This window comes from Neopsephotus bourkii, unplaced genomic scaffold (genome assembly GCF_033783945.1).
Source record: "Neopsephotus bourkii isolate Nb327-2 ecotype Australia unplaced genomic scaffold, CSIRO-AGI_Nbou_v1 NB_1574, whole genome shotgun sequence".
NCBI classification, from domain to species: Eukaryota; Metazoa; Chordata; class Aves; order Psittaciformes; family Psittacidae; genus Neopsephotus; species Neopsephotus bourkii.
Genome location: NW_026902050.1, coordinates 5,537,428 through 5,563,496, shown reverse-complemented (window position 1 = coordinate 5,563,496; position 26,069 = coordinate 5,537,428). Strand labels below are relative to the sequence as shown.

Here is a 26,069-nt window from a genome sequence, read left to right as displayed (position 1 = left end):
AGGAAATATAAGTGCCTTCATTTAATTTGAATATTCAGCTTTATAAAATGAAACAATTATGTATGACACAAATCCACAGCTAATGTTCCTTTTCATATCAACTAAGAAAATGTTTCAGATGTGCCAAGGACTGAAAACACTTGGAAGATATTTTAGGGTAATCTGTGCTCAGTGACAAGTTTTGTAAGATAGAAGGAAACTATTTAAGCTGTAAATTACTCAGCAGGTTGTTTTGCATACCACTTAGCATGATGAGGCTTTGTGCTGCATGGGTTGTAACAATTAACGCCTTTATTATTAATGTAGGTCTTTGTTAATTCATACCTTTTTGTAGGGTGGATCTGAGATATAAAGGGCTGCAATTTTTAACCCATACCTCTGCTGAAGTTAATTTATGCTAATATATGAAAGCTTGACATATTTAAGCTGGTATGAATGCAGCAGAAGAGAAAACGCTGGAAGTCTCTTGAAGTCCTAGGTTTGTTTTAGACTTTTCTTTGAAAGGCAAATGATCATATTGAAAATAATTCAGAATAGGAGCCCTGGATCCACTGAGGTAAGGAAGTGTTCGGGCATTTCAAGGTTCCCTCATGGAAGCCTCAGTGCCAGGTTGGCATGTATGCTCCCAACACTGCAGACCTGGAGGTAGTCTAAAAAATATCTAGACAAATTTCTGCATAAATACTATTCTATATGCTGTTTACACTGTACAATGGAAATGTCACCACTATAGAAAGAATTATTTTTCTGTAATAAAGAAGACTAAGCTGTTGCAAAAAGTAGTTTCAGCTAAGCAGGCAAGTTAGGCAGAAAGTTTCACCCAAACAGGCCTGAGTAATTTAAGGTCAGCTTTCTAAAAGGAAACTGATCTGCTGTAAACGCAACATCATTCTAAACAAATTTATGCAAGATGAAAAGGAGGATCTTCTGCAGGATGCAGAGGCTCTCAAGTGCTGATAATTTCATCTTAGAGACAGGATTTTCAAGTCAGATAATTAATACCTCAGATAAGAACTCAAATTACACTCAGATGTAAATAGTAGTAGAGGCAAAATGCATACATTGTAGTGGCAAAGCAATAGAAGTAACAAGGAGCATGAACTTCTCTGAGGCCTCTGAAAATTGTCAGAAGTGGTCAGTAGCAGAGAGAGTAAAGTTTTGTGTGAACAAAATCATCATCTTCATTGCCTTGAGGAAGGCAAACTATTTGGATCGATAAAATACAGTTGTAGTTTAATGAGAGATTAGCTGTAGCTGTCCTACAATAATAAACCTTCATAATGGGGACACTGTGAATCTGCCATTGTGTATTACAGCTGTAAAGATCAAACAGTTCCTATGGAACAGCATGAGCAGCTTTATTTTAGCAGATATTTATTATTTGTTCTTTAGTTTCAAATCTTGTTGATCCAGTGTTGGTAAATTGTACAATTTAAATATGAGATTCCTTTCAAAAGGTCTTTAAAAGAGTCAGCGAAGCAGTTCTGGTGGTGCTGCACATCACCCTCACCTTCCTTTTAAGGTAGAGTATCATCACAGGGCCATTTCCTACTCCTCTTGTAACACTTTCTGTTTCAGCCATGCATTAGTAAATCTGGCTTTGCAACACTTTCCATCAGGTTCCGAAAAGAAATACTGTGGCAACTTAAGGGCTGAGCCAGTACCAGCTCTGATGATTGGACACAATTTTCAAAGCTAGAAACTGCTGAATGAAAACAATCTTGAAAAATACTGAAGCAGACTCTTAGAGTAGTCTGTGCTCCGTGGCAGACAGCATTTGTTTTCACACAGCTGGGATAAACATGTGAAGTGCATAGTGATTTTGATAGACACCAAATTACACTGTGTCTGACCTTGATCAAATTTACATTGCTAGATGAGCATGCACAGGCCTGACCTCAGCAAATCTGGAGCCACAGCCACCTTCTAACAATTCTGCGCCTCAGGCTGCTAGGCAAACTGCAGCTTCCAGTAGGGAACCTGCCCAAGCAGGTTTGTGTTTCAAAACTGAAACTGCAAGGTGGAGTTTAAATGTAATATTTCAAAAACCTATTCTGTAGATGAGAATCTGAGTGACAGGCAGGGAAAAGATTATGATGAGTAACACTAACCGAGGGGGGGGGGGGGGAGGGCTGTTTTTCAGCCACTTGTTACCTTCTTTGCTTTTTGTTGCTTTCCTGACTCTCTCTGATTCACACAGCTGAGGAGGGTTTTTTCTGCTGTGGAACAGCACAGAGAGCTGAAGTGACTGTCACTAGCAGACACCCAGGAGCCAGCCAGTACAGAAGGACTGCCGCACGCACACCACGCAGCTCAACCAGCAGGATCCTACCCAGCTGTTGAAGAAGAGGCAGCAGGATCTTTGGACAACCACAACAAACACCAAGTGGGTTTGTGCTGAGAGAGATGGAGAAAGGATGGCAGTAAACAAAAACACACCCAGGGGAAGAGTTCCTACTTCTCCAGCCCAGTGAGAGAGTTAACGTCAAGAAATACTTCAGATGTATGTGCAGAGTCTTCAGCTGTAATTTAGTGTGATCATGTATATGGTGGCTTGCTTATCCACCGAGTTTTCCTCGCAGCATGCAAGGCAGTTTATACACACCTCCCCTGCACATATAATGCAAAATGCAGTATTTACTTACCTATGTTATAGATAAATTTGAAACAAAATTAATGTCTTCATAAGTAGTCTAATAATTACCATAACTCAAATACCAGGTTTTCTTCTTCTGTTCCTAAACATCAGTAAATTAAATACATGTACTGTCTATGAAAGCTGCTATGAGCAAATGTAAGATATTTACTACTTTAGCCATTATATTTCTTTAACAAAACATACAATTGGATTCTAACTTAAAGCATTAAATAGAAGTGGGGTGGTTTTCATTGAGGTTTTTCTTTTTGTTTTTTTTTGTTTGTTTGTTTGTTTGTTTTACCAACTTAGAAATTAGTTGGGTCCTGTTAAAAGAGTTGTAAAGTTGAGCACAGCTGCCTTCATTTTCCCCGAATAAACTATTTTTTATCCTACCTTATTTTCCCTCAATTATAAATTGGGAAAGTAACTGACCTTGCTGAGATGACAAATAACTAATGTCTTCACTTTATCACCTTCCATGACCAACTCTCAATTCATAGTCATTTGACTGCCACGCAGTAATAACACCCTAGCTTTTGAAGGAGAGGATGTTCCAGGGCAGCTCAACACTTGCAAGAGACAAGAAAACTCACTTCAGTGTGGGTGGGAGCAAGATCAAGATTACATTACCCTGTATGCACCATGCTTCTACTCTGTTCTTCTGCTGGGATGACACAGAACACCAGTTCTCATTGCCAAGTTTATCATATGGGTCCTTCATCCCTGGCCAGCTCCACTTCACATTTGACAGTACAGGTATCTTGTGTTTCTAAGGTTGAAGCTTAAAAAATATGGACGTTGAAACCAAGCCAGTTACATTAGTCACACAGTGTGCAGTCTCAAGAATTCATGTTTCAGACACTATTCAACATGTAGAGTCTAAAAGAAGGTAAAAGAGGGAGCATAAGTAATTTAGGCAAAAAGGAGAGACATTGTGTTTTAGGTAGGGGTTTATTGTTTTTCAACCAAAACGTCCCTATCAGAACCAAATATGTAGTTTCATGTTCTGTGTACAATAGGTGTGCTTTACCAGTCTTCTCAAAGTAAAACAAAACCTATCTTTTTTAATAAAGTCCATGAATATCAGAATTTTATTATGAATTTTCATGAAAGTGAATCTCCACCTTTTTAATAGGTCAACTGCTTTATTTGCACAATGATCATGAAACATTCAAGTAATCCATTGTCCTAAATAAATGAGGAAAAGAAATAAATAATAAAATCATTCTATAAATAAATACATACCAAGCTTAGAGAAGCAGCTTATAGCCCTATAGTGTTGTGAAACACCTTTTGTGTACACATCTTTCCTGTCAGCAAAATTACAGCAGATGAGACCAAATGTACGCCTTGTAATTTCTCAAGATGAAAACTCTCCATATCCGAGCAGCTCTCCCTGCAATAACAAAATATGCAGCACAGTTGTTTCTGTACCAAACTTCAGAACTTCAGCCAGTCTTTAAAATTGAAAGATCCTCAAGAAGCAGTCAGTCAACCAATAAAAATGAGGAGTGATTGAAATTGTTTTGGCAAAATAATTTGCTGTCAGAGTCCCAGAATACAGAAGAACATTAAGAGCTACTGCAGAATAAAGCAGCATCTGTGCACACCCTGAACTTGTTTATAAACAAAATGGAGTGTTAAGAGAAACACTTCTTTGATCCAAAAGTCAGGGTCGGGCTGCTAGTGTTACTTCACGATAGAAACAGCATTTTCATGTTGGTTTCCAAGTACGTGCAAGCAGAATTGAAAAGCCGTGCTAATGTGGATGGGGACATAGATGTAAGCAGTGTATAACACCATAAATAACATGGTAATGTTGAAAGTGTAGAAAAGCACTTTTTCCCAGGGCTCCATGAGGTAGCTGCAGGTAATTAGTTCGAACTGGCAGAACAGCCAATAGAGATAGTTCTTCATGCTCTTAATATCCATCTTCAACTTTGTGCCACTTCTGAAAGCCTTCCCTATTAAAATAATGGATAGTAAAAACAGAAAACTTCTTCTAAAAAAAAAGGCAAAAAAAACCCCATAAAAACATCATATGCACAGCAACTCTGTGCTACTCAGCTCATACTGACCATTTTTAGTAAATTATGTTTTAAATCCCCAGCAGATGTAAAATTCCAAGGTCGCAAATGCATTTTAAAGCATAAAACATGGTCAAATAGTAACAGACTAACATGAGTCATTCTTCTACCCCATCCCATAAAAGGCTTCATTTGTATTCCATTTTCCTTTCCTATATTCAGTTCTGAACATGACAGTTAGATCACCGGCACTCTTATTTACCAAGAAGGCTCCACAATGTTTTATTCCAGAAATCAGTTACCCAATAATTGGTGCAATTCTGTTCTCTGAGCCAAAATCTACTTTCATAACTTTGCCTTGCACTGGGTTATTTAAGGCTTCAATCAAAGAGCATTTCAAACCCTCTCTCCTTCACCACTCTAGGATTTTGACATAGAGCTTGGCTAGAAGTCTGATTTCTCCTACTGCAGGCTGAATTTTATATCCTATGTTTCAAGTGCTGCTGGAATGCAAACTGTAAGTATGCAGAACACCACACAGACAGAACTACAATAAAAGAAACTATATCTGAATTCTCCTGCTGCTTTTGCAACAGAGATTGAAAGCATATGTATTTATTTTAAAGCTTTGTGTTCAAATTAATGTTGATGATTACTAAGTATTATGTTGTGTAGGTACCAGAACACAGAACTGGAGAGGTAAGGAGAAAACAGGACTATTTCAGTTACTGGTGCTTCCTGTCATTTGGTAAATAAGAGATGACAAAACAAAAACTGATTCCTCACTTTTTAATAGAAAATAACTTCTGGTGGTGTCAAGATCTGTGAAAAGAAATTATTCCACAGAAATTAAATACAACTTCATATATCAATACAGAGTGGGACTTTATGTTAACAAAAGCCCCTTCCTAATGTTTTTTTGAAAAATTTTGCCTCACCTTTTCATTTAACTTCTACAGCTTCTCCAACTCTTCTCTGCCTGACAGGTGAGATAAACTAGATAATGCTTCTGTAGTTAAGAATTGTTGTTAGCTACTTTTAGCAATATCCTTAATATATCCATCACATTTCTGTACATTACATGCAGCTTTTACTAAACCTAGGTTATACCTAAGCCTCTTATCATCAAATGCATTGCCAAGTATCTTTGAAGAAAGACGTTTCCTACCAAAAGTTGATTTTGTAGAAAGTGGAACTTACCTCTTCACTTCTCCCTGATGACAAAACATCCAGGTGAGAGACACTTCCTAACACTTCTGCCTTTTGCAGCTGAACAGCTCAGGTACAGATTAAGAGGCAGAAACAATTACCTTTGATCCTCAATTACAGTGTGTATCCTCCATACCCCGCCCTTCTTCACTGTTGCTAAAACTCTGGCCAAAATTGTCTGCATTATGCAACCAGGACAGCCATCGTCTGGCTTGGTACCATGCTCTCGTGACAGCATTAATTTGATAACTTGTACAAAGTCAGAGTTTAAGAACTGCAGGTTGGGAGGAACATACAAGGCTGAAACACTATTCAGGACAATCAGCAAAACATGTTTACAGTCTGTGCCTTCCCTAATTTTGCATCTCAAAAAGCATCTCTGTTTCTGTGGGACTTTACGATGCAAGATGCCAAGGTTCCTACAAGGTGCAATTAACATCCATGCAAAAATACAAGTTATGTAGCCACAAAAATGTAGCTCAATTAATATGTCACAGACAAGTCTCTGGTGAAGCCACTACCTCCTGCAACCGTTGATTAATACCACTTCCAAACAGTTCCCAGACTTCTCTGTATCAGTATATCCCAGCCTTGTATAGACACCTCAGTGGTCCTCATCCAGAAACCCCAGGGTGGAGACAATACATGGACAAGATTTCTGCAAGAAAAATACTGTGATTTTTTTTCTTTAAAATACTTCTAAATAAAACCAAGCCACAAATGCTTGAAGCATTTTAATGATCCAATTGGACAAGCAAACGAGGCAGAAATCTGCATAATATATTATGTTCTAAACAATCTACCTGCACTCAAATAATTTCCAAATATGAATCAGCTTCATTTTGGGAGACTACGCCATAAACAATGTCTAAGGCATCTGAGCCTCACCTTCCTTCTTCCCTTCCTTACAAAACACAGCCTAAGTTGATCTGTTAGTAACTGCTGATCTATTAATAACTGCTTATGTATTAGTAACTTCCTACCTCATCCCTGCCCTGTTAAACTTTATTCTGTTTTTCAACAAAATAATTTTTTCTGTCTAAAACCTGTTCATTTTTCACAGAAAATTTAGAATAGTAAACTACTGTCCCTAGCAGCAGTAGTCAATATGCCCCATGCCCCACAAGGGTTTGCCAGAGGAGGAGTGTATATCATGAACTGAACAAACTACTACATGATGGAAGGTATAACCTAGTTTGTGGTCTAGAGAATGGACTCATCAAACGTGAAATATAATTGCCCTGGAGTACTGCTGCAGGATTATTATCTTAAGAGTTTCTACTTTCAACCAACTCCATATTTCCATGGAGTATGGAGGGATGGGCTGGGAAAAGTTGATTTTCAGGTTAGTTGGTTGTTGGTTTGAGTGTTGGTTTTATTTTTCCATTAAGATGTTGGTGAAAAAATGTATACACAGGAGAAACATTTGATAGCCACAATACCTCCTCCTCAAGGACGTCCCTGCTTCACATTACTCACTCTCCCTGTGAGGTGGATCAGCCTCTTCTGAATCCTTTATCAAGATGCAGTGGCAGAACACTGATTACCAGGACACCTGAAGGCAGGGCTGCCACCTCTGTGCTCTCTGAATCCTCTCCAAAAAACATTTCCATAAGACCCAGGAAAACTCAGATCAATACTTCTGCCATTCTCAGGTGCAAAACCATAAGAAGTTTTCATTCTTTTCAGTAATTATCCACTAGTTCTTTCAATAGCAAATTCCCTGAGTTGAAACAATGCAGAAAGAGACTTGCTGGATTTGCTGTAGTTCCTAACAGCATCAAAAAGTTTTTACCTGACAGCCGAGTGCCACCGTGGTAGTGCAGAAGAACAGGCAGTTTCACAGCAATAAAAAGTTTGGGTAGGCAGAATCCATTCCTAGTGTGGAGCTGTAAGCAGATCTCAGACGGTGGTATGTAAATCCACCAGGCATTCTCTCCTCATTTTCTGAGTGGCCACTCCTGCTGCTTTTCCCAGCTTCTACCCCAAAGGGAAATAAGAACTCACAAATACTTTTCACAAGTTGTAATCATATGTGTATAGCTTCACGCAGAATACAAAATTCACCTCAAATGCCTGGCTTTTAAGGCAGTTTTAGCCTATGCACTTCAAGATTTTTTTTTCCCACATATGGAAGAAACAGAAATAGTCTTCAAGATAAAAACAAAGCAAAACAGTCCAACAAAACCAGACGAAATCATACTGCAACATTTGGTAAGGCACTGTGAAGGAAGACTGCAGATGCATAGAACTTACTCTGAAGAGCAGGAAAGGGAATCTCCTGGATAGCATTCTGTCCCAGAGGGGCTGGTCCCTTGTTTTGAGGTCTCTTGATGGTGTTGCCCACACAATTAAATTTCAAAACCTCTTTTTACTGCTTCCAACTGTGGTTTCCAGACGAACAAATTCTAACACAACCATATGAAAGTCACACAGTGAGACAGCAACCAGAAACATCCAAATTACCACTGTGCTAAAAGAAATCACCAGCCTCTCTTTTCTAAGTTCAGTGAGGTTCCCCATATGGAAAAGCCACCACTTCTGGTTTATACAAAATGTAGACAATTAGCTCCAGAAGCAGAAGTACTGTGCGTTTTGGTTTTGGGGGTGGGGTTTTTTCTTTTCCTATTATTTTATATCTTATAATGGGATCCTCTGATGTCTAGTAAGGTGCAAACCTCCACTGAGGCATTTGTTCTGCATTTGGCTTCAGAATGGCTGCTGTGTAGTTTCTTTGTTGTCTAGTAAGGACTATATGATATCCTACTTTTTCTCTTCCTGATCATTTCTGTTGACACAATTTGTGTCTTTGAGATCTTCTCAAAGAATTAATTTGAGTACTTCTTTTTCCGACTTAACTGAAATGGGTCATGGGTTAAAAAGTATGGTGTGTATAGAGAGATAGAGATAATGAAAGAAAATAAACCATATTTCCATAGAAGACCAAGCTAAAAATGCCCAAAATCTCTCTACCTTACACCTCTACACTGTGGCAAGTCATTTATCTGTCTACTTAAAAATTTACACACTGGAAGATAATCAAAGCAGAAAGCTAAAGTGATCAGGACAGCTTTCTAATCTACCCCATCTATCTATCTACCCAAAGCAAGGCACAGACAAGTTTGTTTTGTTGTAACAGTATACTTCAGTTTGTTTGATCCCTTTTGGCTCCAGCACCTCTTGGAAAAAAGCATCACTGATGAATTATTAACATCCAGGGGAGGCAGCTCTCTGTGACAGCCAGCATCTGTGTGTACAAGCTCTTCGGACTGCAGCTTCAAGCCCATAATGTGGTCCTTAGCTCAGCAACCTCTTCCTGCTCTCTCCCTCATGCTGGCAAGGAGGACACATCAGGGAACTAGCTCAGGCCTGGCAGATCATAGATGTGCCAGCATCTTCAGTCTGCACAAAACCTGACCACACAACTGCAGGCACTGGAAGAAGGGACAGGATGGAAACATAGGCCAAGGGCAAGGAGATGGTGGGAAGTTAGGCAGGGCACAGCAACTGAGGCAAAGGTGATTTTAACCTGCTATGGAACTGCACCGTAAGGTAAGTAACATGATCACGAACAGAGACACCAGCCTCCTCCTGTGAACACCTGCAGCATCATCCTGTGTCCTCAAGGCACCTGAGCATCATCTTCATGGCACAGGGAAAGAAACTAAGCAATATGGGATGGCTTTTATAGCAACTTGTCAGCTTGATTTGCCAATACAACCAAGTTGCACCAGAACATACACTACTGTTCCAGGAAAGGAGAAGCATTGTCCTGTAGTGTAGAACAGGCCAGTTCTTAGAAAGGTTTTCTGCTTTATGTGATGTAAAATATCTGGCATGTGGCTCCACAATTTCTGGCACCAGAAGACAGGTTTATCTGGAGTAGTATCACTGGAATCAGGCTGTATGACCCCATATAGCAACTCCAGGAATGTATCTTGATGAGGAATGTATCTTGATGAGGAATGTATCTTGGCTCCAGCTTGACTTGCTCCCATTTGTAATGCAAAAAGCATATTTTCATTATTACATTTTTGCCTGCAAGAGTCATACAATTTCCCAGCATGCTTCCCCACACCTGGCTATACCAGTTCAGGAACTTCTTAAATTCTGCATCAGGACAGATAATTAAGTAAGTGAAAATTATGGAGGCTAGTGATCTCCAAAAGCACAAGGAATATATGTAGCTGGCCCAGAAGGATTAGGCACAGACTAAGATGATATCATGCCATTCCATGTGTCACGGAGTGTTTCACAAAAGCTGGACAGTTAAGCACATCAGTTGTGAAAGCAGTGAACCTAGACAATTACTGTTTATCTTACTATATAGCTCACTCATATTATTTCTTATTTAGCTACCACTGATGCATGGGAAACCCCAGCAAAACAAGTTTATCCTGCCCATCAGTGTCCTAGCAGTATCTAGAATATACTCTTGTGGGACAGTCCTTGCATGCCTGGTCTCTCACCCAAGTCAAAGGCTTGTCTCCAAGTGTGGTTCAAATTCACCACATATTCCTTCACTTGGCAGACTTTCTTAAATGAGAATGAGTCATTTAGGACTAGAAAGGGGAAGCTCTATGTTCCTGCTCATAGCAGCTAAACTCTCCTTTCTCCTTATTTCTGTAATGTTTATCAGTTTCAGTTTTTCCTCAGTGTTGCCCATGTTGTCATACCCCTCAACATGTAACTGACTGTTTCAGGTGTGAAGCAAATATAACTGAAAATGAAAAGCTGCCTAAAAGGAGTTTAAAATCTAGAACTGTACAGATACAAAGCCACAACTGTGATTGCAGAGCTGAATGTTCAGCCTGGGACTAGCAGCTGGTTACACTGACTGCTCTCCTAAGACCAAGATTCTCCTGTTCTCTAAATTTTAGCATCATTCTGTAGTTTTACTTTAAAGCACATGTGATACAACCCTAGCTATCTTGAAGGCCTCAGCACTGCAAACTTCAGTTGTGCTGCCAGCAAATACAGTTGTCTCCCACGTGTGTAGGGAGTAGAAGGTTTCTCTATGTATGCTGAGGATGGCAACAGCTGCAGTCTTGATGTGCTCCAGTAATGCTTGATCCCTTTTCCAGGAAGATGCTCAGCTGCCTGATTCTGTCACAGGCGCTGAGGGATTCCCAAAGACTTTGTGACTTAGCTCAGTTGCAAAAAAGACAAAAAGGGCTCTTTAACAGGCAACAACTAATTCCAAATCATTGCAGCATTAAACCCTTCCCCATCTAATGCTGAAACCACAGGAAACAGCGCAATAAGCACTGTTTGGAATATGCAAAAGAATATTTGTCGTGGTTTAACCCCAACCAAGACAGCTTGTGCACTTACTCCCAGTGAGTGGTGCCAGGCTGGAAGCAATCGAGGCCCACGTTAGTCCGTCCCCACCCCCTTCCCCAGGGGCTGCCCCCCCCCTTCCCCGGTCCCAGAGGGATGGGGAGGAGAATCGAAGGAATGCAACTCCCACGGGCTGAGATAAGAACAGTCTAGCAACTAATGTACAATACGAATCACCACCGCTACCACCAACGACAACAATGACAAGAGAAAATAGCAAGGGAAAGGAGTACAATACCACGCACCGAACCACCAGTCCGACCCAGCCAACCCCCTGTCCTTTCGGGTACCTCCCAGTTACATCCTGGGCATGACGTGCTGTGGTATGGAATACCTCTTTGGTCAGTTTGGGTCAGGTGTCCTGTCTCTGCTTCCTCCTGGCTTCCCTCCTCCCTGGTAGAGCATGAGGCCCACGAAGTCCTTGGCCAAACCAAAACATCATTGTTTTTCAGCTCTGTTCCCAGCTGAAAGTCAAAACACAGCACTGCACCAGCTACCAAGAAAGAGAAAAATGACTGCCACTGCTAAACCCAGGACAATATTCCACTTGCAGAGCATCAAAAGGGTAATAGTTGTGTACTAGGTTCTCTCTTGCAACTATGTCAACATATACTTAACACACACTAAGAATCCACCAGAACTTGTGCACTGTACAGAAGATTTGTCTGCAAAATAAATTAGTGTAGGGTGAGGTCCAAAGACCTGGTGTTCAGGAGGAAAGACAAGAAATCAAAACTTTGTTATTTTAAGAAAATATGCAAAACGAAAGGATGAGCTTAGTGTTTGTCTCTTGGTATAATTAAGACAGGTAGTTACCAAAATGGGAGTCCCTTCCACGGCAAGAGTAATGAATTCTCACTCACGTCCTCTTTAATTTCAGTTGTGACATCTAAAGCCTACCTGAAGCATGTACCACTCCCAAAACCATGCTCAAAGCTGAATTCAGTCTTTCAGTAGAGTACAGCTCTTCACCCAGCCATCATCCATCATATGTCCATCCCTGATAGTGTTCAAGGCCAGGCTGGACAGGGCCTGGGAATGTGATCTGGTGGAAGATGTCCCTGCCCGTGGCAGGAGAGTTGGACCCAGATGATCTTTAAGGTCCCTTCCAACCCAAACCGTTCCATGATTCTGTGATTCTATGTCATCAGGAGACCTGGCCTTGCTCTGAGAAAAAAGCCCTGTCAGTGGACTGGTGAGGGATGCAGTGCCCCTACCAGGCAGGAGCCCTTCACAGGCCCTTACCTTGTGAGGGACAAGGAGTCATGAAGTGATCATTGCCATGAAACAAACTCAAAGGAAAAAAAAAATAGTTAAATTTAAACAACAAAACACCACCACCACAAAAAAAAAAAAAAAACACCAAAAACACTCTCTCAGATCTCATATGCTCACTAGAGACAGAAGGGCGGCTGTGTGAAACCTCAGCACCTGCCCGCCATTCACCACAGTCGGGCCCCCGGAGCCTACAGGAGTCCCCCGCGCTGCCATCCCTCTCCACACTCCCAATGCCCTCAGCCCCCCGCCGGCTCCTTAAGCCTCTTTGCTGGCCCGGCCTGGCTGCCAAGGGCTACCAACCCGGCCTCGCCCTATGCTGCCGCTTCGTGTCTCTCCCCCAGTCCCGGGCCGTCCGCAGCACCTGCCCCACAGAGTAACCCGACCGCTGTCCCCCGGCTCCCATAGGCGGAGAGGTATTCATGTTGAGCCGCGGCCCCCTAAGGCGGAAGCTGCCTACAAACCCCAGCAGACCCCGCGGCAAGGACCGCCAGAAGCAGCGGGAGGGTACCGCAAGGGCTGCTGGGGTCGGTAGTCGCACGCCGACTTCAGGGGGCAACGGGCCGTGATGGTTGTGGGCATATGGTGAGAGGCCAGGTTCAGTGTGGGCATAGGGTGAGAGGACAAACCGTGGCCGTGGCAGTGATAGTGTAAGAACAATCACACGGACCTCAGAAATTCCTCTTACACAGTATTGACAGTTGTTGCTGCATCCACCCTCTTCATAACGCTTCCAGCCCAGTCCCTCTCTCCTCTCGCAGCTCTGTGAACAGCTTGTGGGGTTTGTGCTTATATTTTATTCCATGTTTTCCAAACTAGAAGTGGTTTTACTCAAACGAGTAAACTCACGAGTGGTTTTACTCAGACTCATGCTTCCTTCAAGGGCTCACTGTGTTTCTCACCTCAGGTGGATCCTGCAGCTGTGTGTCCTGAGCAGCCTGCATCCTGCACCCTCAGAGCTGAGTCCCTTCAGGTAACCAGTGCCCTCTGTTCTGCTGTGTTTCCTTTCAGCACGCCATATACTTGGTGAGTAAATTAGCTATAAGAGAATATTCCCTGTAAAATCTAATCCTACATTTTCTCCAGATATTAGATAATTAATCGAGTGTTATGAGGAAAAAAAAAAAAGTAGTGCCTGTCTTATGTAACTGATCCTTTGAAAAAGCAAATTTGAGAACATTTAGTGTACCTTTTGACAGAAGGATCTTCAGAGGAACTGCAGTACTAAGAAGTATTTCAGTCTTTAATTGCTTTAAGAAGTATATGGCATTCAAATGTGTCCCTTTTCTTTCTGCCTAGCCAGAGGACTGGAATAAAATTCACAAGAGTCTCATTTTTCCTTTACTTAATTGTTTGGATACTATTGCTGTTTTAGCATGGATCCTTCCTTGCCTCATCAAACCCAAGACAGAGGTGTTTGTTCCTTGGTGTGAACAACTGTGCTCAAGTGAATGGGCCTTCAGGGGAGCACAGCGCATGGCCACAACTGTGGACATGAACAATGTGGCAGGACGAGAAACCAAAATTAGGCTTATCAAATTATTTAATGTATCACTCCCAATTGTCTTGAAGAGGTTTTAAATATCCAAGTATCTTTGAGCTATAGATACTGGAGTAGAAGGAGCACGGTCATTCAGGTACCTACTCTCTTTCAGCAAAATCTTAGTTGGTAAAATTCTGCTTGGATTGGAATACATGGTGTCAAAAGTGAAAACAATGCAAGGGGAAAGCACTGGAAAACTGAATAATCCACCAAATAATACATCTCTTTTTTTTCTTTTTTAATCCAAAAAGGCACATTAATCTGCCTCTATGTGTTTTATCTAAAACTTATTTCAAAAAAGTCTTTGTCAGTGCAATCAAAATGAAACTATTTCTAATTTAATTGAAACTGAATTTTCTTCTATCCCTACATTTTAAAACTTCTGTTTCAATCTATGGTGCTTAATAACAGTGGAGCTTAATAACTGTGAGGTAGAAAAATATTCCATGTACCTCCAAAGGGAAAAAAGTGGCAGAGATTATTCATAATAATGGAAAGATCACTAGTTTATCTTCTGCTAAGATATTAGCCCAGACTGCCTCGTGGGTGACTTTCACAGGGCAGATGACTTTCAGTGAAATTTAATCTACTATGAAAGGAGCATAAAACTGAAGGCTCAGGAAGTCATTTGTTTTCTTAATTGCTTACTCCTTGGAACTAGAGAAGTGAACATCCTCACAGTACTGTGAAAATGGGAGTAAGGATAAGTCAAGGAAAGACTAGAAGGAAACAGAGAACACTGCAACTTCAGTATCTTGGAGCGTAGCCTACTTGACAGAGAGGAAAGAGGCCTGTCAGCAATGCTCCAAAAATAAGGAACTGGGATTTGCACTTTTGCCGGCTGATGTAATTAGTCACTGCTTCCCACAAAAACACAGAAAGCAATTGCCAGGCTATTTCAACCCGCTGCATCCTGCCTCTTCTGACTGTCAAACCCATTTGTACCAACATGTTAGAGCTCGGCTTACAGAACTGAGACATTTGCACCCAGAGAGGATTGTGTCCTTTCTTTGATCCCCAGCTCTGCTCTCCCTAGCAGCTTCCAACAGCCAACCATAATGAGGTTCAGCAGTATGGAAAATGCCGGCATGCTGGAGTCATCCGTGCCCCAAAGAGACAGCGAATGCACCCCCCACTGCCATCAAGCCCAGTGCTGTGGGACTGCAGACACGTGTTTCACAATTGGCTCATCATGGTCAGCTACGCCTGTCATTGCTTTCAAACCAGGATGCTTCAGGAGTCACAGTGTGTCCTGTCACCTTTTCCTCTCACAATGCTAACTGGACTCTGCGATCTGCAAGTGCACAACAGAGACACAAAAAATGTTGATCAATCTTGTTTGTTGCTGCCCATTGGAGTTATGAGGAGACCTGTGCAGTAAATGGAAAGTGATGCTGTCTGCTGGAGGAATGACACAGTATTTCACATACATATTTCATGTGTCCCAAGCTCTTGCTGGAGGAGGGAAAAGACTTCCTCCTTTCCTTGATACACAATCAATATTCGTGCTGCAGTTGCAGCTGTGCATCCCTGGCTTTGCAGGTGCTGGAGTTCTCAGGGAGGCCAGGGCCACTGTGGCTTGACTTGGCCTGCTACAGAAAAAGGGCATAAACCACATAAGCAGAAAGAAGCAATCCTTCTTCTATAGAATCTCATAACATTTCTACTTTAAAGAGTAAGAAATGTACCACAAGATAGGCAGTATAACTGAGCTGAAACATCTTAATGTTAACATTTATCTCATGCTTTAGAAGTAAAACCAGATAACTGCATACAGATGAGAGTTTCTCCCTTCTGCTCCTGGCTGTAATGGAAAAAGTAAAGTATTCAAGAAATAATATCACAGCTAGGTTAAGCATTAACTAACAGCACTTTCTGTGTAACAAATACACGTTATGCTATGGATTTGGTAATGGAACAGGAGACGTCTGGTGCACTTATATGAGAGGAACTGGGCTACCAGCCAAAGTTTGAGTTCTACTAGCTATGTTCTCAACCAGGAGCAACAGGAATTAATTGCCGAATGGATCCATGAGAAGACAGAAAAGCAAAATAAAGCCTAATGTACAGAATCTGTTGGCTGTGTGCATATTATGTATCTTCTATTGCTTTTCCTTATCTGGCCTTTCTAGATCTGAAAATTCATTAAAGTCTTGAATCACAAAACTCTTTGGAAGTGAAGCAAGCTCTATTTACAACTGAACTCTTATGCAAAAGATGGAAGACCCCTCTCTGCAGGTACCTTTGAGCCTTTCACCTTTTAAAGAGCTGCCTTCAGCAAGGGTTGGTTCAACCAATACACATGAAACAGTAGAACCACACTGAAAAAAACTAAATGCCCATACACTGTATTTCTGTAATGACGATGATATGAAAGATATCACTTTGAAGACTTTAAGATATTTCACTTTATGTTTGTACATTTTCTACCTGAAACTAATAAGCACTCTGAAGAAAATCTGCATTGTTGAGGTGTGAGGAGCAGTCTAAGAAACATGAGATATACATCTGAAGCAGTGGCAGTAAAAGTGGGCTTGTGTAAAATACAGGTTTGGGAGACCACACAGCATTCCCTTACAGTGAGTTTTAATTCAAAAGTTGAGAAGACATAAGTAAGTTCAAGTGCTTGTCCAGCAGATTTCATGACATGTAATAAAGGCCTCTATCCCCAATAAAATGGGTTCTTATGGGAAGTCTCACACTGATAAGCATCAAGACAAGAGTGGCAATACAAGAAAGCAAGTCAGAACCTCCTGAACAAATGAGAAACACTCATTTTGAGTTAAGATATATATTTTAAATGTTGGATAAGTTATGTGGGGATGAAGTAATATGTGTTTGAATCTGCAGTTGCTATTTTCTAAACCTGCTCTATTACTTCCTTAATGTTTAAGGAATCACTGACATTTGTTTTACAGTTTTCATAAAAACAATATTTTCACTGAAACGCTTGAAAATGACAACACTTTTTGGCAGCAAACTGTTTCCTTAGACAACTTTTAAATACAAACCATTTGAAAGAACACCAAATCATCCTGCATTAAATTTATGTAGGTGAAATGTCACACATGGATGTGACAACTGATTTCAGTCTCTTCCGTGAGATGCAGATTTCTTAATGACACAGAGACACACCGGATCATTTAAACACATCTAAATATTTGTCTAATACTTTGCTCTCTGTTAGAATCAGTGGCAGAATTACAGCTAAAATGACTGGTTTGTGTACTCAGAGTTCTTTTCTCTAGCCATTTGAAGTGGAGTATATATTGATAAATATTTATTGGAAGCATACTCACTGACTGAACTCTGCATATGAAGACAGGAAGGAGATCAACAACTATTACATTTATATGAGTGACATGGAAGAGGGTTTCAACATATAAGTCACAATGAGACAAACTATGGATAACTTTGCCCTTTATTTTCAAAATGGGCTTTGTTTTCCTTCACTGTCAAACAGTATTTTACAGAGATCCTCTAGGGTTACACCTGGAATAAAGAAAATATGGCTGAGAGAATTTAATTTATCTTTAAAATAAAATCCACTATGTCACTTAGACAGGAAAGCAAGCCAGGGATGAACGTCTGATATAAAAATTTATGAAACATGAAATGGGCTTTAATAGTAAGTCTGTGGAATCTTGAAACAATAGGACTCTGGAATGACAGAGTCCTATTTTTATGGTGCTTTGATAGGTGGGAAGGCCATAAAAGTGTTGTGTGTGAGGAAAGAATTAAAAATGCAATTGAACATGGTTCATAAATCCATGAAGATTCAAAAGCTACACTGGGTACTTATTCCTGCTGGGAAATGTTTCTGTTTGGTTACACTGTAGAGGTTAAAAGTAAATACAATTTTGCATCTGAAAACCTGCTTTCTTTTTCTTCTAAGAAATGGCTTACCACTCACCTTATGTTATCCATCATTTGATGATTATGTCTGCATTTTCCAGTAAAAACTGTTCTTCCCTTTATTCATTAAATTAGGCTGCAAACTCAGATTTTGATTTATATGGAGTGGCAATGCCTCATTCTTCCAGGATTAAAAATGTCATCATTTAAGATCAGAGCATGGGATGAAAGCCTTTTACAATTTTGAAAGGAATCAGTCTTTTTAGGCTAGTCATTACGTCTCTGTTTTTAGTCATAAAGATGGATATGTATTAAAGAAGATATTTTTACATCTATACTAAAATTCTGAGAATTCTACGTTACAAATGGCTATTAATAAGAGAAGGATATAAAGAGAAAACCAAAGAGAAATGTTAAAAATGAGACCTTCTGGTTCAAAGACCCACTGCTTTTGCAGTTTCTGACTATATAGGGGCACTGGAGGAGCTAAGGCAGATAGAATGATAGAATAGTTAGGGTTGGAAAGGACCTTAAGCTCATCTAGTTCCAACCCCCCTGCCATGGGCAGGGACATCTCACACTAAACCATGTGAACCAAGGCTTTGTCCAACCTGGCCTTGAACACTGCCAGCAATGGAGCATTCACAACATGGTAACTGTCCTTAATAGAGTGGTTCCCTTAAACTGAGCCTTGAAAGCAGCAGTTCTTTGGGAGTATGATAAAAAGAACAGATCAAATATTAAAACTCAAGAATCCCACTTCTTATTAGTTTATTGTTTAGCAAATAACCGCACCATATTTAGAAAAGATCCACCTCTTAGATAAGATAGCATCCCTCTGGTAATGCTTGATTACATTGAAAATAAAGCCACAGAACAAAAACCTCTTTGCTGATCCATGTATGAGTTTTTGCAAGGGTATGGAAAAGTTTTCGGAAGATGGCAATAAGACCTAAGAAGTTTCATGCAAAACAGTATTTTATAGGAATACTGTTAGAGCTCGCATGTAGAAATTTCACAACTGAAGAAATACCCAATTAACATCATTGTACCACTAGTAAAATACATACTCTTCTGCCAGTCATATGCATATACACTGAGCTGGCACAGTGTAGTAACATCTACACAGACTGGTTTTGCATTGCTTTAAATTATAAACTGTGAATATATTTATTTTCATTTTTTTTCCTCATATATTTCTAAAATAGTTCTAATTATCCTTCAGAATTAATTTTTGTCAGTGGTGATTCGAGAATTACACAGAAAAGAAATTCCCATTTTTTATAACATAGTCCTAGAGACTAGGACACATGTAAAAGAAGTATCTAAATAAAGAGAATTCATATGGAGGAAAGGTCTGAACCCCTGTCAAAATAATATGAATATAGAAGCAGCATCACCGATTATCTTGGCAGTGCAGAAATGCAGGCTTGTTTTCTAGTAGAAAATAGGTGGAGAAATACATAAAATAGGTATGAAATACATAAAGGTTGAGAAAACTCTGCCTCAAGTTCTCTTAATCTATCAATTTCATTACTCAGAAATTACAAGGATAAAATATAAGATGGATCCACTTTTCTGATAGGTGCTATTGCAAAGTATAGATGGCCAGAGCAAATTTAAAAAAGCTGTCTGAAGGGTTCAAGGTCATGTGGCCTGGAGAACAGTGAACTGTAACACAGTTAAGCCAAATATATACTTCTGTGTATTTTAGCCTTCTGATTTTATAAACTTTCTTATATAGAAAGATTGGCTGAAAAATGAATGCAGTCAGAGAAATGAATGCACACAGATAAGACAAATTTTATGTATTTGGGTTCTTTGTAGAAAATTTAAACTCTGTAAGTGGTAAGGTTTTCTTGTAAAATAATAAACTTCTCGTCCTCTGGCTAGGCAAATTTATTTTGAACATAAATCACTGCATTTTGTGCAAGTTCCACTGTCTGACTCTCATACTTGCAAATCACTTTCACATAGTTCATTATTCTTCAATCCAATACTAAAAAGTTTCTCTCCACCCTGATTATTCTTTTCCCTTCATGCACCACAGAAGAAAATAAGTTTGATGAAGAGTTATGGGCAAAGGTGAAAGGTCTCTGTGTGGGGTCCAGACCTAGTTTTAATGAGATATTATGAATGTCTTAAAGCAGAAACTGCTTTATCTACTATTTTTCACTTCTAAAAAGGCAGGATTAATTCTAACATTAATTCTAACAATCCATCTGCCTATTCTGAGGTGCATTAGTGCAGGGCAGCAACAAACAAGATTGATCAATATGTTTTGTGTCTCTGTTGTGCAGAGTCCAGTTAGCATTGTGAGAGGAAAAGGTGACAGGACACACTGTGACTCCTGAAGCATCCTGGTTTGAAAGCAATGACAGGCGTAGCTGACCATGATGAGCCAATTGTGAAACACGTGTCTGCAGTCCCACAGCACTGGGCTTGATGGCAGTGGGGGGTGCATTCGCTGTCTCTTTGGGGCACGGATGACTCCAGCATGCTGGCATTTTCCATACTGCTGAACCTCATTATGGTTGGCTGTTGGAAGCTGCTAGGGAGAGCAGAGCTGGGGATCAAAGAAAGGACACAATCCTCTCTGGGTGCAAATGTCTCAGTTCTGTAAGCCGAGCTCTAACATGTTGGTACAAATGGGTTTGACAGTCAGAAGAGGCAGGATGCAGCGGGTTGAAATAGCCTGGCAATTGCTTTCTGTGTTTTTGTGGGAGGCAATGACTAATTACATCAGCCGGCAAAAGTGCAAATCCCAGTTCCTTATTTGCAGAACATTACTAATGGATTGGGCATTGCACAGGCCACTGAGAGACAGAACCCCTGTATAAGGCGCTGACAGTATAAGGAACTGATCAGATTACCGGCTAAGTGTCCTCAGCTCCCATATTAAATCAGGTTTACTGGTTATTCTGCAGAATATCACTATCCATAGTGACCAGCCAAGACAGTAAGGTAAAAAAGCAGGAGACACAGTAGAAACAATGAATTTACAATACAGCAAGAAGCTCCCCCCCCCCCCCCCATATTTTAGTTTAAAATTACACTGTTTACTTGGCAGAGTAGGTGTCATGACTTTCAATTTAAGTGTAAAGGTCAGCAGAGAACAATGTTTTGGGAGATGTCATTAGTTATAAATAAATCAGTTCATAACATCTGATAAACAGCCTCCTGCAGAGGGATCCATGTAAATACATTCCATTCCTTCTACGCATTCTCTCACCCTTTGTTTGCCTCTTTTACATCAGCTGAAAGCAGCTGCCAGTTGTTCTGCCCTCTCAAACAGGGCATGTGGCCATATGATCATGGCAAACTTTGCAGGTTGTGATAATGCTTAAAGCAGTGGAGCTCACAGGGAAGAAAACTAGATTTAGTACTGTCTTGTTATCACCAGCTTTTTCCCTATGCATGTGCAGAAATAAATCCTTGATGTCTGGAAGCAGCAGTAGGGAAGCCCACAGCTGTTTGAAACTCATTCCCCCATCTGGTGTCAGCTTCACAGTCTGGTGCCTCAGGAGACCTAGGACTGATGTGGGAACTGAGGGGAGAGGGAAGCAGATATAAAAGGAAATTAAAAGAAAGCCATAAAGTTCTCTTCTAGTCAGTTGATTTTCCCCACTAAAATACATCTCTTATGCAGCAAATTTGCATGATGGTAAAGCAGATGGTGCTGTGGCGTGTGTATTTCTCAAAGTGGGAAGGAAGGAGAGACAGTTCTGACAGCTGATGGTACCAACCCATGCAGCTATTTTAGTAAAAACCGTGCCATTTGGATCTCACTAGACATATTGCCCATAAGAATATGGAGAACAAACAAAAGGAAATGAGTTTGTCACTGCAGACACACAAGAAGAATAGATATCACTTAAAACGTTCTTGAGTAGGAGCTGCATATGGAATTACCACTTTTCTTACTGCATCCACTTCTTATGAACTCAAACTTTCTTAAGTACAACTCAGGGGAGCATAGACATTTAAGTATCTTAAAGCAACTTACCCTATTACCTGACACAGGATGTTTTTAAAGTCTTTTTCTGTGTGTGTCCCTAACAGTTAATTTCTGATTTTACTTTTGTTTTTAATTACTTTTGTATTTCTTTATGTGGTTTTTTTTCTCTCCTACTTCAATATTCTGTGCTGCTTCTTTAGAAAAAGTCTGAGTCTCTTCCTTTTCCTGCTACTCATAGAAAACATATCCCATTTCAGTCCTAGAGGTATGAATGTTTCATCTTTATGTAACAATAGACACATTCCAAGCAAATTTCGAGCACTGGGGATACATACAAACCCTATAATTTTAAAAATGGGAAAAATCTTAATAAATCCTCTATATCCCAGTTAAAAACAAACAAACAAACAAACAAACAAAACCAAACAAACAAAAAACCCCTCTACCATCCTTGTTTGAATATTTCTCTCACTCCATCACCAAAAATTGGGAAAATCAGTGAGCTTTTCGAACTGAGTAAAAGGAGCCTGTCCCTGAGGCTGCATATGAAAATGAAGCAGTGTGTGAGAATCAATCACATATACCCAAAGACAAAAGGAACACAGGCTGCCTGCTTTGTGTCATTCAGGGACCATAAAGCAGTCAGAAAACCAATTTACTTAGCTTGCTCAAGGAGATCTTTAGTAGTCCAGAGCTCAGCTATCTTGATCACGTCTTTCGTAAGGCTTTACTTTCCTGGTATATTAGGAGTATGGTTAGGGTAAGGTGTTAGGGTTTGAAATTCACCCTGGGTGTAACTAACCTCTTGAAGAGTCATGGAACACAGAGCAACTTGGGATCCATTTTAAATTGTGCAGTCAACTGACTGCAGTTGTCCACAGTTAATTTTAGTTTTAGAGTAAGTCACAAAAAAGGCACCTCTGAGCTCAGTTCCCCTCTCTTCTCAGTTTTGGCACAAGACTAGAATAGCTGACCTAAGGATCTAGTCAGGAATACAGCCCATAATGTTTTGCATACAAATGTACTTGAGAGAAGTAAAACTGCAAGGAATTAAATTGTATAAATCAAATTTGTAGTCTCTTGCTTAATGCAAATTAGTCTACAACAAAGACAAGAAACATCTGCTGAACAGAGTGGAAATTAATGTAGAAGAAAATTAAGATTGCTTTGCTGTTACTTTTTATCAATTTGTGTTCAAATCTGAGAAAGATTAATAAGAATGCTGCCAGTTTATAGCTAATTCAAAGTTACTGTAAATTGCTTAGCTTCTATTTATATTTTACTTGCATATTTTGGAGTTCTTCACGAATGTGGTTGGTAATACATTAATTCACCAGCAAATACTTTACAAACATTTCCAAATATATCTTCACTCAGTAGCAGTGCAAAGTTATTTCAATAAAAGGAAACTTTATGTAGCAGCTTTGGCAGTGAGGGTCATCTCCGGCTTCATCTGCCGGGCTTTTTTGGTGATATCTCAGTCATGCTCCAATTCTCAGTGAGTTCATCTCTAGAAACTGATAGTGAAAAATGTGTTTTGAATCATCATGATACATAGGGGAAACTGGGGTAACCTCAGAATGAATCAGTGAGAATTTCCAAGAGTATGTCATGACCTTAAGAGCTGGCCTTAGTTTCAGAATTTTGGGACTGTGCTCCCACCAAGGTCCAAGGCAAAAACTCCCACTGAAGTCAGTGGGAGCTTCAGTTTATGAAGAGCTTCAGTTTATGAAGTTCAGTTAATTCAGTTCATGAAGTTCAGCTCATTCAGTTCATGAAGTTCAGTTCAGTTCAAGAGCTTCATTTGCATGGTATTGTCACTGGCAGTGCTAGAGTTTCTTTGTGAACCTTTTATTTGGATCACCTGGTAACTGTACAGCTACTGAGACCAGAACCATATTGTATTCCTGTCAGCTTCTTTCCATCTCACTTCCTTATGCCAGTTGCAGATTGTCTTTATGTCAGCATTGTGAGCCTACTGTTAGAAAAATGCTTTACTTTTCACCTATGATAGCCAACTTTTTCTTGCAATACCAGACTTGTATTACTTCAAGGTTCTGTAAGTTGATAGACCCCATAATTTCCTTCTGAAATAATCCCTGTTTAGATTTTTGTTGATTGTGTGTATCACAGGAGAGTTTGGCTCTGATATTAAAAGTAAACAAGAACATGCAAGCACTAATAAAAAACTCCCCTTAGTTTACTTGGGAAATTACAGGATTTTGTTTTCTTGAAATATTCTTCAGGAATAACTGACACCAAATCATACACATATAATCAGAAATCATATACTCTAACATTGGCAAGCCAGGTCTGAGATTTCCTTTCTCATGTTATCTGCCTGTATGCAGGCATCTGCCTACATATAAACTTCCCAATGTACCCAGGATGTGCTTCAGCTGCACAGCGACACACTGCTTCACTTTATGGTTTGGTGCACTCTATTCCATAGCAGAATCTGATGTTAGAGGATGTTGCTAAAACAGGACTCTTAATTTTCTAGAAATCTCCCTGTATCCTGTGACTCTCATTGACACTTTGTGTTGCCAGGAAATAGACAAAAATCAGACTTCACACATGAAAATGCACTATAATGAAAGGAAAACAGAAAAGAACAACTGGTGTGGAAAACTGCTATTTTCATTCCCCATCTGCAAATGTTCCTCTTCAACAGAGATGCAAGATGAGCAAAATTCCAGTAAGATTCTTCATGGGTTTACCTGGGAGAAGGCAGAATTTACCTGCAATGCTTGGCATTTTCTGCAACATAAAATTCTGGAAACACTCATAGAAAGCGTTGTTTATATCAGCTGAGATCAAAAGAAAGGATAAAAGTCATTGGCAGAAAAGCTGAACTTTATTTACCTGTTTATTTACCAAAATTATTGTAGAAGACAGTTCATGATATTGCTATACAGTTATTACTCTGGAGAGCTGTGTGTCATCCTGAATGATGACAGACAGAATCCTAAATTCTAAAATTTATTTATTTAAAACATCTGAAAAGTATACAATATTTTGCTACATTGCAGTTTTACTCCTGACATGCAAAAAGCCAGTTTTATAGTTAGCATTGGTACTGTTTTTTCTATTGTGATTTTATATATCAACAGAAAGGGAGGTGCCTCTGTAAGCTTCTGGGGATATTCTGATACAAGTTCAAGAGTTCTGACCTGCAGTGCAAGGACTAGCCTGCAGTAAGCTATGTTAGTGTGCACATTTGATTATGCTGATAGCACTGACTGAATCTGAAAATCCTCAGAAGTATTTTCTAATAGGCAGAAGAATACAATACATAATAACAGAGGCATACTCAAAATCTTAGCATGCCAGAGAATACTACAGAATAGAAATTTTACAGATTTTGGTAGTATTTTTACAAGGAAATTTCCATCAAGCTAAATGCTTTGTGATAGTGAAATTGTGCAGTAAAGTTGATGACCTATTCAGTATTGCGTCTTCACTGTTCTTCCCCAGGGTAAAATAATAGTAAATTCAGTTTGCAGCTACAGTGAATGAAATGGTTATTTTTAAGTTATCCTTGTGAGTGTCTTTACAAAGTGAGGCTTCTTACAATCAAAAGCATTATTTTTTTAATTCTAAGGAATAAATTGTAATTCTATCAGTGATAGTATTGTGCAGACTAGCAAAAAGTGAGTGCTTTCTCAAATATCTTATTCTGTATTTTAATTGTGTATCATAAAAATTGCGTATGAATGAAAGTTACATGTTGGGTTTTTTTTTCTTGGACCCAAAATAATTTCTCATTTAATTTCATATCAGGCAACATAGACGCAATTCTTGTGTGTTACAGCACTAGATAGACAATGAATACGTTTGTAATAGCAGATTATTTGCTTCTGTAGCCAAGGCATAAAAACAAATTATGCCTTGATCGCTTTATGCTACGTGTAAGCAGTAGGAGGAGCTGTTGAGCAAGAAATGTTTTCCACATGTTCACGTCATTACACTGTGTAAAATTCGTAAGTTTATTTGTGAAGCTGACTCAGTGATTGCTTTTGAACATGTCTGGGTCTCAAAGTTCTATATCTTACTGGCGAGATTTGCTAGAGTAAACGGTGCAGGACTCCACCACAGAGTGCAGAATGAAACTTGTAGGTGGGTTTGTTGGCCCACCTCTTGATCAGCCTACTGCGCTCTCTCAATGTTGAAGTTTTGCACTTAACAGTAAATTGGTGTAGAACATGTACTCAATACCTGTAT

The 26,069-nt window shown here is 39.7% G+C and overlaps 1 protein-coding gene across 4 annotated transcripts; it reads right to left on the bottom strand.

Moving 5' to 3' along the window:
- Window positions 1-3,594: 3,594 nt before the first annotated feature.
- Window positions 3,595-8,459, bottom strand: LOC133222185 (serine palmitoyltransferase small subunit B-like). Of its 4 annotated transcripts, XM_061371660.1 has the most exons (4): window positions 8,131-8,459; window positions 7,670-7,854; window positions 5,866-5,934; window positions 3,595-4,602 (listed from the first exon to the last, which is right to left on the bottom strand). In XM_061371660.1, exon 4 carries the CDS (start codon window positions 4,568-4,570, stop codon window positions 4,328-4,330), a length of 243 nt encoding a protein of 80 aa, XP_061227644.1. In that variant the 5' UTR covers window positions 4,571-4,602; window positions 5,866-5,934; window positions 7,670-7,854; window positions 8,131-8,459; the 3' UTR covers window positions 3,595-4,327. The 4 variants fall into 4 exon arrangements, with proteins under 4 accessions (XP_061227644.1, XP_061227646.1, XP_061227647.1 ...); XM_061371662.1 differs by having other exon boundaries at window positions 7,670-8,459; XM_061371663.1 differs by lacking the exon at window positions 5,866-5,934.
- Window positions 8,460-26,069: the final 17,610 nt, after the last annotated feature.

What these genes read in the sequence shown, in the direction of transcription:
- LOC133222185 (XM_061371662.1), bottom strand. Translation starts at nt 4,570, where the DNA reads ATGGATATTAAGAGCATGAAGAACTATCTCTATTGGCTGTTCTGCCAG.